This window comes from Xenopus laevis, chromosome 1S (assembly GCF_017654675.1).
Source record: "Xenopus laevis strain J_2021 chromosome 1S, Xenopus_laevis_v10.1, whole genome shotgun sequence".
Classification (NCBI taxonomy): domain Eukaryota; kingdom Metazoa; phylum Chordata; class Amphibia; order Anura; family Pipidae; genus Xenopus; species Xenopus laevis.
Window position 1 is genome coordinate 42,842,230 of NC_054372.1, and position 12,397 is coordinate 42,854,626.

The window sequence follows — 12,397 nt, forward strand, 5'->3', positions numbered from 1 at the left end:
TTTGAATAAAGGCACCACATTAGCAATTCGCCAGTCTCTTGGCACAATACCAGATCTCAATGAATCCTGAAAAATTAAGTAAAGAGGTTTGGCAATCACAGAGCTAAGCTCGCTAATTACCCTGGGATGAATACCATCTGGCCCTGGACCTTTGTTAATCTTAACCTGTTCAAGTCTCTTTTGAATTTCTTCTTGTGTGAACCATGCATCATTAGTTGTATTACTAGAATTGGGAGTGTTAAGAAGGAAACCTTCACTTACTGGTTCTTCATTTGTGTAAACAGATGAAAAATACGAGTTCAGAATCTGCGCTTTTATTTTGTTTTCATCAACCAGCTGATCCCCCTCTGATAGTAAGGGTCCCACCCCTTCCTGCTTCATTTTTTTACTATTGACATATTTAAAAAATAATTTGGGATTTTTTTTACTGCTTGCTGCAATATCCTTTTCTATAGCAATTTTAGCTTGCCTTATAGCTTCTTTGCATGATTTATTGGCCTCCTTGTACCTTATAAATGTTTCGGCTGTACCAGCTAACTGTATACTAGTAAGATTAATTTGTTTGGTAGGTATAAAATATGTGCCCCTCATCATAGTTCCCAGTGACCTTTTAGTTTCCCAACCAAGAGTTTAGGAAATTTTCCATTAATAAGAATAGACTGCTCATATAATCATATGTTTTCTTCAAATAAAATGTTTATTTCTACATGGAGTGTTTTGAAATCATTTGCATCTCCGCTACTTGGAATGCAGTTGGAATCATGCTTATTTCTTACTAATATGCTTATTTCTTTCTAACTGATGGGCAAAGACAATGTTCGTCAAAATAATTTTGATGCGAGCATCAATTTTTATATGTACGACTATTTTGTTCAAATGCAGTAAAGTCAATGGGTGTCTGGATAATTTTGACACATGACAATTTTTATGCGCGTCGAATTTTGCAGGTGGAGAAACTCGGAAACTCAGAAATGTATTCGCCATCACTACTTACTGATAACTGCATGACTACTTTATACCAGTAAATGGTCCATGTTTCATATACTTTGATATAGTAGTGCAAATAAATCCGGCTTGCTACAGTGTGGAGTGAATAGCATATCCTATATCTACATTTTAGAAACATTCAGTTTATTTTCCTGTAAAAAGTTCAATAAAAGGCACCAGCATATGACTTTTTTATTTATTTTCATGTTTTCTCTATTTATATCAACCAAAACCATAATTGCTATAATTATAAGCAAATTCCTTGATGATGACACCCCCTTTTGTGTCGAAGCACATTGTGTTAGTATGTCTTAATTTAAATAAAGCCCTCTTTTTGCCTTTGGATTTTGGAGTTCCCTGTCTATGTATTCACTGAACTTTTGAATTTGTAACCAGTGATGGGAGAATTCGGGGCGTTTCACTTCACCAAAAAATTAGTTTGCCAAAATTGCGCCGGCGTCCAAAAAAACTGCGCCGTCCATTTGCGAATCACAGGAATTCTCCGTGAATTCGCGACTGGCGAATAAATTTGCCCATCACTATTTGTAACAAAGTAATTAATATTATGTCATTTTGAAGTCAAGCTTCGAAATGTTTGCCATGACCCAGTGTTGGGTAACCAGTTTGTGCAAGCTATTAGTGTTTTTTTCCTTTTCTAAATTGAGTAATATACCTTTTAAACGAAGACTCTCTAAGACTCTGAAGTACCATTATGTTTTTCAGAACGAGCAGCACTATAAGCATTTATTGATATCTTATAACATAACACACTTCAAGGGGTCATTTTACACAATCTGAAATTGTTCTTCAAAAGGGATGCTTTGTACATGGCACATATTGCTTCATTTACTAAGGGAGATTAGAAGTGAAAACAGGCAGTGAGTGATGGGAGTCAAGTAATTGGTTCTAGGTACTGTATGTTAAGAATTATGAAAATTGTCTGCAAACTTGAACTTCTTTTATCAGGCTGTTTTCTAGGCTTTCATGGCTAATTCTGGCACCCTTTTTAAAGGCATGCTGCATTTATGTGTCATCGAAATTAAAGAGGTGGTATTCACCTATACATAAGAAAAATAAATAGAACTTGTTCAAAAATGTATTTTTTAAAATAATCTTTGTATTTGTTTGTATTCTTAGAACCTCCCTATCCATCTCACTGTAATGAGCTCTTTTGCTTACATATTAAGGATATGGCCACATGGGGCCAAAATCAACCTGCTGCTTTCAACCCCTACCATTGGCAGTAGCCTCCTTCTTCTTTCAAATTCAACTCCATTGTGTCTGCTCGGGCGGGAATACATTAAGTGGATTTCTGTGCAAAATGCAAAGTCTCGCTTTTCTTTGGCAATATCCGCCAACACAGTGGTTCCAGATGTGAACAGAAGAGGGAGGCTGCTGCCAGTGTTAGGGACTGAAATCAGATGCAGTTTTCAGCAATTCTAGCCTAAAATGAGTTCATTGTGCAGAGGATTATCTTTGCAGCGGTAATCTGATTACCTTCTTCTCATCCCATATTTGCTCTGAAGAATCAGAAAATTTGAAATTAAAATCACATTCAGTGACAAATCACGATTTAGTAATAGGCAGCAAAGTATGTTCAGCAAAAGCTCTATTCATTGAACTCGTGATGAACAAGGGGATATATTGCCCCGCTATTCATAGATTTCTTGTTCAAAACAAGAGCAGATTCTTTGTCGGCAAACCAGTTTGTACAACATAAAACATAGATCCTGTAAAGTGTGCAAGGCAAACCCTGTAATGGGGAGTTATTATAATAAACCACTTAGTGCTGAATACTGTGTATTATATTGCTGTGGGAAAGCTAGGTTTAATTGGTTGATAAAACAAATCAGTAAATCCTTTCTAGGTGGGATAAGGCAGTTGTATGCCCTGTAATACAATACAGTTATTTGTATTGCAAGATAAACTGAAAAAAACCCCAATTGTTTCCATGGGATAAGGGCATGGGCACACATGCGGTTTTACTGTAATGCAGCGAGTTTTTTAAAAAAGCTGACTGCGACGTAAATACGCTAACCTAGTGTGCTATTGGCTAAACTTGAAACCGCTAAGCATCTTTACGCGGCAGTCGGCTTTTTTTAAAAACTGTGCCACGTTACTGTGCCATAAAACAGTATGTACAGGTATGTGACCAGTTATCCAGAATGCTCGGAAACCTTAGGAATTCCAGATAATGGATCTTTCCATAATTTGGATCTTACTACCTTAAGGGGCAGATTTACTTCGCTCGAGTGAAGGATTTGAATGAAAAAACGTAGAATTTCAACGTTTTTTTGGGGTACTTCGACCATCGAATAGGCTACTGCGACCTTCAACTTCTATTCGAACAATTCGAACTAAAAATCGTTCGACTATTCGACCATTCGATAGTCAAAATACTGTCTCTTTAAAAAATACTTTGACTACATACTTCTGCAGTTTAAACCTACCGAGGTTCAATGTTAGCCTATGGGTACCTTCCCCAGCACTCTTCTAAGTTTTTTATGATCGAATAAAAATCCTTTGATCTATCGATTAAAATCCTTCGAATCGTTCGATTCTAAGGATTTTATCGTTCGATTGAACGATTTTTATTTGATCATTCGATCTAAGTATTTGTGCTAAAATCCTTAGAATTCAATATTCGAATTCGAAGGATTTTACTTCGAGGGTCGAATTCGAGGGTTTGTTAACCCTCGAAATTCGACCCTTGATAAATCTTCCCCTAAGTCTTCTAGAAAATTATGTGAACATAGGCTGTTCTACTTTCAATAAGGCTGAATTATATCTTTGTTTCGATCAAGTGCAAAGTACTGTTTTATTATTACAGCGAAAAAGGAAATCAGTTTTGAAAACGTTAATTATTTGGATAGAATGGAGGCTTTGGGAGATGGCCTTTCCGTAATTCTGAGCTTTCTGGATAACAGCTCCAATGCCTGTATATACTGTAAGTATACAGTGTTTACTGTATATGGAAACCATATCAGTGTGGTAAAGAAACAGCACAAGGAATGTATACAATTTATTAGGCCATCATAACATCAGCACTGGCTCATCTGTCCATTTGGAGACTCACTAGGAAGGCAACTCACTGTTGTTTGGGATAAGTTCTTATTGGAGAACATGGATTTGAATGTAAAAAGTGTAGCGGAATCAAGCCCAAATATGTGGGAAGGGATGTTATCGAGAGCTGCTGACCCGTCACTGTGCAATGTTTGCCATGACCCAGGCATCATCCAGCACATCCTCACTCTGACTTCACTACCCAATAAAATGCATGACTTTATCATGTTGGAAAGATACTGGCCACAGATTTATAACATCCATAACACAACCATATCAGTGCACATAAAATCCCATTATAGAATTTTATAACAGTAAAATTAAACATTGTGAACATACATAGCAAAAAATATCACCTGGGTCGCTGACAGTCTTCCCTTTCATAACCTGAAACAATAACCTGTAGCAGCAAAGGATCCTGGCTCCATTCCAGAATTATTATAGAGCCTCCACCTTACCTGGGGCCCACCATCACTTACTGAGTATTTTACCTGAAATCCATCCCAAACAATGGTTACCCACCTTAGGGGTTAAACCATCCCACCAAGCTATGCCTCTTTCTCTCAGGAAAGATAAATCAGTGCGTACATTTTATGGTGCGTGTTATGTGCTTATATTTTCCTAAAATGGAATACAGAGGCAAAATAGATGCAAAACTAAAATTCATTTACATTGCCCCATATTTTTCTAATAGTGCTATAGATTACATTTTCACCAGTTTCTACTTCAATTGTACCAGAAGGTGCAATTTTAATTTTACAATAACGATCTCTGTGTTAGCTTGTGTTAAGTTTATTTCTGTGTGCCATATGTAATAAACAGGGGTCTAAGGATACCCCAATAAAAAAGTCTCAGGGCCCCCATTTCATATTGTGCTGCTTTGATGGCCCTATTCATGCCAAGAAGGTTCCACACTGGAGTATATATATATTTATAGAATTATAGAATAATACGAATTCTATTAACACTGACACTACTGGTATCTTCGAGTACCTGCCCCATGTTTTCCCTCAGTCAGCTAAAAAACAGATCAATTACAACAATTTAAAACATTCACATTTTCAAAATGTCTCATGTTCAAAAGCCCTTTCATCTAAGAACCTGTTATGGTATGATGGCTTCTTCTGTGCACATTAGTTACAATTTTCTACTATACAACCCTCATGATAAACACTGATGTATTAATTCCAGGGAATAAGCAGTGTGCACACAAGAGTAGCCACAATAAATCAGTTGGATGGCAGTTGCTAGACTATTTACCTTGTCACATAAGCACCCCCTCCTAAATAACTTTGGGGCTCAAACTCTTTAATCTGAGCTAAGGGACATTAATCAATCTCTGTTAATTGAAATCAGTAAGAGGTAGCATGCCCCAGTGAGTGAAAACAGAGGCTTACATATTTTCTGCTTCCTTCAAAATGTGTATTTAGAGACACCGTTGAGAGTCAGCTTGTATATAAAAAATTCTGAGCAAATTATATGTTTTGATCAACCTTTCGTGCAATCACACCAAAGCTGGTCAACCAATAAGGAAAACAAGACCAACTGTTTTTGTATATACAAGTGGGGCAATGGCTCTGCCTGGAACGTCACAAGACTAGTCTCTTTTCTCGTTTTCTTTCTCTCATTTTATTGGACTGATTCTCGGGTTAATTGTGTGGCAAAATAAGCTTATGTATGATGTAAGATATGATGTAAGTGTCATCATTATGTAGAACTATTTTGTGGTCAATGACAGGCAATTGAATAATGGTGGCTATACAACATGCACAGATATTATTTTAAAACGTTTTGTACGATATTCAGTGCGTGTATGATGGGAGGCAAGAAGACTTATATCTGCAAAAGACTTGGATATCGATCATCTTGTTAGTTGGGTAAGATGGAAATTTTAAGTAGCCCAAACATCAGTCAAACCTTAATGCTGAATTGTCAGATCCAGATAGAATTATTTTGTGTCTACCACCTGTATATCTGACAATTTAGCTCTTAATATTAGTAGACAAAAGGAACAATATTTCCTGCAACCTATGGTCACAGGAAATATTGTTATTATAACATGTATGAACACCATTACTGCAACAGGATAAATCAGTATGTAACTATGTATGTATGTTTGAGCATGTTGGTGTGCATACTGTACATGTCGACATTGGTGGTTCTATAATCCTACAGTAAGTATGTCCATTTTGATATACTGGGGGGGGGGTTGCACAGATGGATGAGTCTGTGGAATAAAACATTAGGTGGAGTGCACTAGGGTGGGGCTTTTGGTGAGACCAGATATATAATAGATGTCTTTTTAAATATGTATTTATTTATTTATGGAGATCAGTACTATATAAAATATGAAACGGAGCTGTAACTGGCAAACTAGAGAGAATTTTAAGATGTGCTAGCTAGATTCAAACTGGAGCAAAAATTCTTCTGGAGCAGAACCAAATACTAGAGCACATGCCATGCTATGGTTTGGAACTGAACTATAATAAACACCTTTTCTGATACAGGAGCAATGGTAAAGTAGGTGAAGGCAGACTGGAAAAGAACTGCAACCATGCCACAGAACAGAATGTTTTGTTCTTGCTTAATGGCAGTTAATTTGGCACCTGGAGTAACAGGTTGCGCTATGACCAGTGATGTTCTGGTTCAGTTCTGTTTAGCCCCAAATACCTACTGTAGCTGGGTAATACTAAATCAAACATTATTTGTATTGTTTAACTGTACATGAAACGTGGTTACTGCACACTTAGCTGTTGATCTTCATTGCTCTTTATCTCACTAGGTATGATTTTGTAGAGATTGAAGACCCCAGTGATGGCACAATTCTTGGACGCTGGTGTGGCTCTAGCGCAGTGCCGAGCAAGCAAATATCGAAAGGGAATCAGATCAGAATACGCTTTGTATCCGATGAATATTTACCTTCAGAACCAGGATTCTGCATCCATTATACACTTCTCACACTGGTAAGTAAATAACGTCTGCTAAGCTCAGCACACTGCAGTAATTATTAATCACTGTTATACTTGGGGTAATCTGATCTGGTCACATACTGGGAAGAGGCCAAAAAAGTTAATGAAAGATAAACAGTTTTCTCTGACAAGTAATTTATCCCTTACATGAAAACTAAATACTGTGTATTGGATTTGCTGATTTAGGATCTACCGGCAAGTGGGTCTGTGGTCAGTCATGTGAAAAGTCTTCCTCAACATATCCCCCACTTTCTTTAGGAAATGTAATATCCATGACATCGTTTTTAAAGTTTGTTAAATAGGTGTTAAAGTATTTTTGTAACTCAACATAGTAGGCATATGCCTATATCTTCTTTTAGTAAAATGCACAATTAAAAAAATCATATCAATCAAATTCTGATCAATTAAAGGAACAAGTAATACTAAAAAACGCACGTTTTTTGAAAGTAATTAAAATATAATGTACTGTTGCCCTGAACTGGTGAAACTGGCGTGCTTGCCTGAAATTCACTACTACAGTTTATATAATAATCTGCTATGTAGCCATGGGGGGCAGCTTTCAAAAGAGAAAAGGCACAGGTTATATAGCAGAAAGCAGATGAGCTCTGTAGGATACAATAGGTTTGTTTGCAAAAAGGATGGTGGAAAGGTCATGGCTCAATACAGAACTATATCATGTACAGCTCTTTAATATAAAATAGGACATCTGTTACCAAGAATGGTTTATTGTAGGTTTTAGATCAGTGATCACCAACCAGTAGTTCATGAACAACATGTTGCTCTCCAACCCCTTGGATGTTGCTCCCAGTGGCCTTAAAGCAGGAGCTTATTTTTGAATTCCTAGATTGGAGGCAAGTTTTTGTTGTATAAAAACCAGGTGCACTGCCAAACAGAGCCTCAATGTAGGTCGACAATCCACATAGGGGCTACTAAATGGCCAATGACAGCCCTTATTTGGCACCTCAGGTGCATTTTTAATGCTAGCATTGCTCCCCAACTCCTTTTACTTCTGAATGTTGCTCACGGGTTTAAAAGGTTTATCCCTGTTCTAGATCAACATATACAAACTTTTAATGTTACTGGTCATTTAACAAGGAAAGTTGCAGTTTAGTAAGAACCTATACTGTATCTACTGTACACTGACTATAGAACTTGAAAAAAATAAAGCATTGCCCGTGGTCTTTAATGGGATTTTATAGCTGAGACCTATCTTTATTTGGAGTGTCAGAGATAAATGATACCTGAAGGCTTGGTCAAATAAAAATATTGATTTTGTTAAATTAATAAAATTGGCCAATAGAAGCTGCTGAATTGGCCTATCAAACTGATCTAAGCAATAGACTAGGTAGATCAACCTACATGAGTCCCAGTTTGAACTTTTCTAAATCTGCTCCATAATATAATTAACTAAATTTACTAAAACTTGGTACATTGAGCTTATGTTAAACATTAAGTTAAAGCCTGGTGGGCCCAGACCTGCTCCCTGCACTCGCTCTCCTTACCTCTCTCCCTGAACCCTGTGGCGCTGATGGGCCAGAAAAATGTACATGCGTGCACACTAGCCCCCCCGAGGGCAGGGGTGGTGTCGGGGTCCCTTGTGGCTGCAGGCCCGGTGGGCCTTGGGCCCCCCAGTCTGACACTGTTTGCATCATACTAAAACTTAATTCAAAATTAAATACACATTTAAATATTTAGCTAGGCAGATCCTGGGACTTCACTTTGGATAATGCATCATTCTGCACTACTTGTAAGGATTTGGGAATGAAGTCAGTCCATCTGTCTGCCTGCTAGTAGTCAGGTAATGGTTTGTAAGAGATTATGTATAATGATGGGCATATAGAGAAAGGACATTTCCTATTTACAATATGCCAAGGGTTATCCTTCTATTGGTGTGCAAGGCTGCTCACATTCTGACAAATCATATAGAGACAATATACATACTGACATGTCAAAAATTTGTGTGTGTAGCATTGTGGAAACCCTTCCCCCAGCCTGTAAGTGAGGAGTTCTGTGTATTGTGTGCCAAACAGTGTGTTATGTTTCATAGTTAAAAATAATAACAATTAATATTTTAAACACTGAAGAATTGTGATTCGTATAGCAGTTGTGGTCATGGCAGTAAGAAAAGGAATTATTATTGTTCATTGTTTATATAACACAGACATATTCCACTGCACAAAGTCTCTGTACTTATAGAGCGTGTGGCAGCATTAAATGATGGAGACTAAGGACTGAAATGATGGATAGTAGTTTTCTCTAAAATGTAGTTCTCACAGCTATAGTATATAAAAATAGTCACCACTTCAGGAATTATTGGCCTCTTTCTCTGTGATTAGAGGTTGGCAGGGGGCCATAAAGGATGTGGATATTGTTGAATTGTGTATGTAACCTAAATTTGTTCACACAGGCACACTTTTGTAGGCCTGCGGAGAGGCTGAAAATATATTACTTTTTCACTTTTTTCTGACGGTGATAAAGATTGTTTGTGTTTCTAATAAAATTCTGTCCACATCAGAGTTCCATCATGCGCTTTTTTTTTTGGGCATTTAGAAATCTGAGGGCTAAATTACTAAAGCATTCAAAAAGCAAAAATCAGGCTAAATTTGTTGTGTGTGTGTGTGTCTGTGAATAAAAGAGCATACAGCATCATTGCTCTTCTGTGTGATTCAGTTGGGAACCCTGAAATTGCTGCCTGCTCAATAGGGATGTAGCAAACTGCCGATTTGGTGTTCGCGAACGCCGTTCGCGAACACCGGCAAAAAATGTGAACGTTCGCGAACAGTTCGCGAACTTCGAACACCGCTAAAATCGTTCGATTCGAACGATCGAAGGATTTTCATTCGAATCGAACGATCGAAGCCATTCGATCGAATGCTTTTCATTCGATCGAATGCTTACAATCGTTCGAACGAATGGAAATCGTTTGATTTTTAGCGGTCGAAGGAATTCGAATGGTCGAATGGTCGAACGATCGAACGCGAACTCAAAATGCGAACGTTCCCAAACGTTCGCGAACATTCGGCGGACGCGAACGGTCGAAGTTCGCGCGAACTAGTTTGCGGGCGAACAGTTCGCTACATCCCTACTGCTCAACACAGGAATAAAGTACAAGGAATGTTTGTGTTAGAGTTTGTTGTCCCTATTATACACAGCAGACACAATAAGCAAATAGAGCAAGGCATGTGCATTTTTTTGTATGCCATATTGACTGGAGAATGGAACACCAATATTTCCTCCTAGCACTGTTGTTATTTATTGCTATTATAAATATGTCCCATGCTTACTTTCATTTTCAGATTTCAGTTTAGAAATAGAGGTGAAAGTTCAGCAAGTTTAAAATCTTCATGATGTTGATGGTCAATGGCAGTGGCCTCAAATCCAAAAATCTATGGGGGGTAATTTACTAACAATCAATTTTCAATATTTTTCCACGAATCTCTAAAAATTCTATATTTCTTAAAAATGTATCACGTGTAAAAATCACGAAGGCAAAACTTTCCAAGTAAAAGTTCCCACGGTGCTATAGAAGTCAATGGAAGCTGCGCTGATTGAGCTTTAAATCAATGCGGACGATTAGTTTTCTGATATTTCTCCATTAGAAATTGTCTGAAAAACGCAAATTTTTTCGAGGTATTCATATTTTTAAGCGCATCGTTCAACACTTTCTTTTCTTTGTACTTTTTTTATTCAGATTTTTTAATATATCTCATAACATTCGTAGTTTTAGGGGTCTATTTATTAAAACTACACTTTTCCCCAATATTTTAATAGTAAAAATTCAAACAAACTCCCATCCACGATCCGGCTTAATTTACTAACAATTCGGTTAACAGGTTTCCAGATAACGAACCCCATATCTGTACAGTATAAGAATTATTTATATATAAAATTGTATAACAATTAAAGTAATCATAACAAAGCAATGCCACATCAGAATCTTGCAATAGTATGATTTTACAGCAGAAATGGACATTCCTTCTAACAAGCTGAACCCTCCAATGGAATATGTTACACAAGGTTTATGGGCAGGATTCAATTTGAAGAGAAGAAAGCTTTCTCTAATTCATTTCCAGGCCATATCTTATATCACTCTTTATCACATCAAAACTTTATTGAAGACAAACCCATTTAGTGGGTGGGTCATGAAATCAGTGGTTGAAACTATGACACAGCAATTGGTGATTGGCTGATAATCACGTCATTCAAAGAGAAAGTTTTGACCAGGACAGTACTTACTTGGGTAGGGTTGTCACCTTAGCTGGGACCGGAAAACGGGCAGGGAGGCGGGGCGGATGATGTCGGAGGCGGAGCAGATGTTGGGGGTATTGGTGATGTCGGGGGGGGACTGGTGACATCAGGGTTGGAGCTGATGACGTGGCGACCAGTGATTGGCTGATCGCCATGTCATTATTTTCAATTTCCTAATTCGGAAATCCGGACAGGAAGGTTTCAGCTGGACAGCCCGGGCTGTCTGGGTGAAATATGGACAGATGACAATCCTATACTTGGGTCTAAATTGGACAGATGACTGACCCCTCTGCCGCCCCTGATCCCGCTGCGCTCACCCTTTCAGCATTGGAGGTAGTCCAGGGGATGTCCATGTTGTTAGCAGGTTGTTAGTCTATCTAGACCAGTGCCTTAGACTAACTGGACTCCAGAAGCCAAAGCAGACTCCAGAATCAGAGCCTTAGCAATTTGGTTTAGTAATAAGATATTTATCATGCTAATGTCCATCTAGGCGATTCACATACTTACCAATAACTATAAGTTACTATTATAAGGGCCCCAATAGAAACATTTTCTGGGGTACATGCATCTGATATGGCCTGGATTTGAAAGAATTTCATGCCAATTAAGAACAAAAATAGAGTTTTATCAAAATAAATGGTGATATTGCCTAAGAGTTTCAGCTTTTTATTGCAGAACTGACCACATACTAATCTTCACAGCAAAACCAAATAACTCCGATATGTGATTTACTGGAAACCAAATCCATGAAATATGCGCCGTTTAGACTTATGAATAATTGCTCCTTCGCAATCAGAATCTTTGGTATCTAACAACAAACAGAAATTGGCTGTATATATCAATAAGCAGAGGTATTTAGCCAGACATTTTTACAGAAAAAAAGACATATAACCTTGCAGATCATTTGCAAGATGTCCAAAACAGATACGTCTTATGACAGATAAATGGAGAAAGTTAAACAAAAAGGTATAGAGTTTCCTATCAGTTGCACTTAGATAAGCATACCTTGGGTATTAATAGTCTGGGGCTGGCAAGGGTTATGATTGAATCTGTAAATCCCATGCCTTTTCAATTTTTTATTTTTTTTATTTTTAATGCTTGGAAAGTTCCTTTTTTATTGGCTATGGCTT

At 37.6% G+C, this 12,397-nt stretch overlaps 1 protein-coding gene across 1 annotated transcript in view; it reads left to right on the forward strand.

Moving 5' to 3' along the window:
- Positions 1-12,397, forward strand: part of pdgfc.S (platelet derived growth factor C S homeolog) — a 189,156-nt gene that overhangs the window by 152,500 nt on the left and 24,259 nt on the right. The window contains exon 4 of the mRNA XM_018243245.2: positions 6,833-7,013. Coding sequence (XP_018098734.1) covers positions 6,833-7,013 — 181 coding nt within the window. The remainder of the gene's footprint in view (positions 1-6,832; positions 7,014-12,397) is intronic.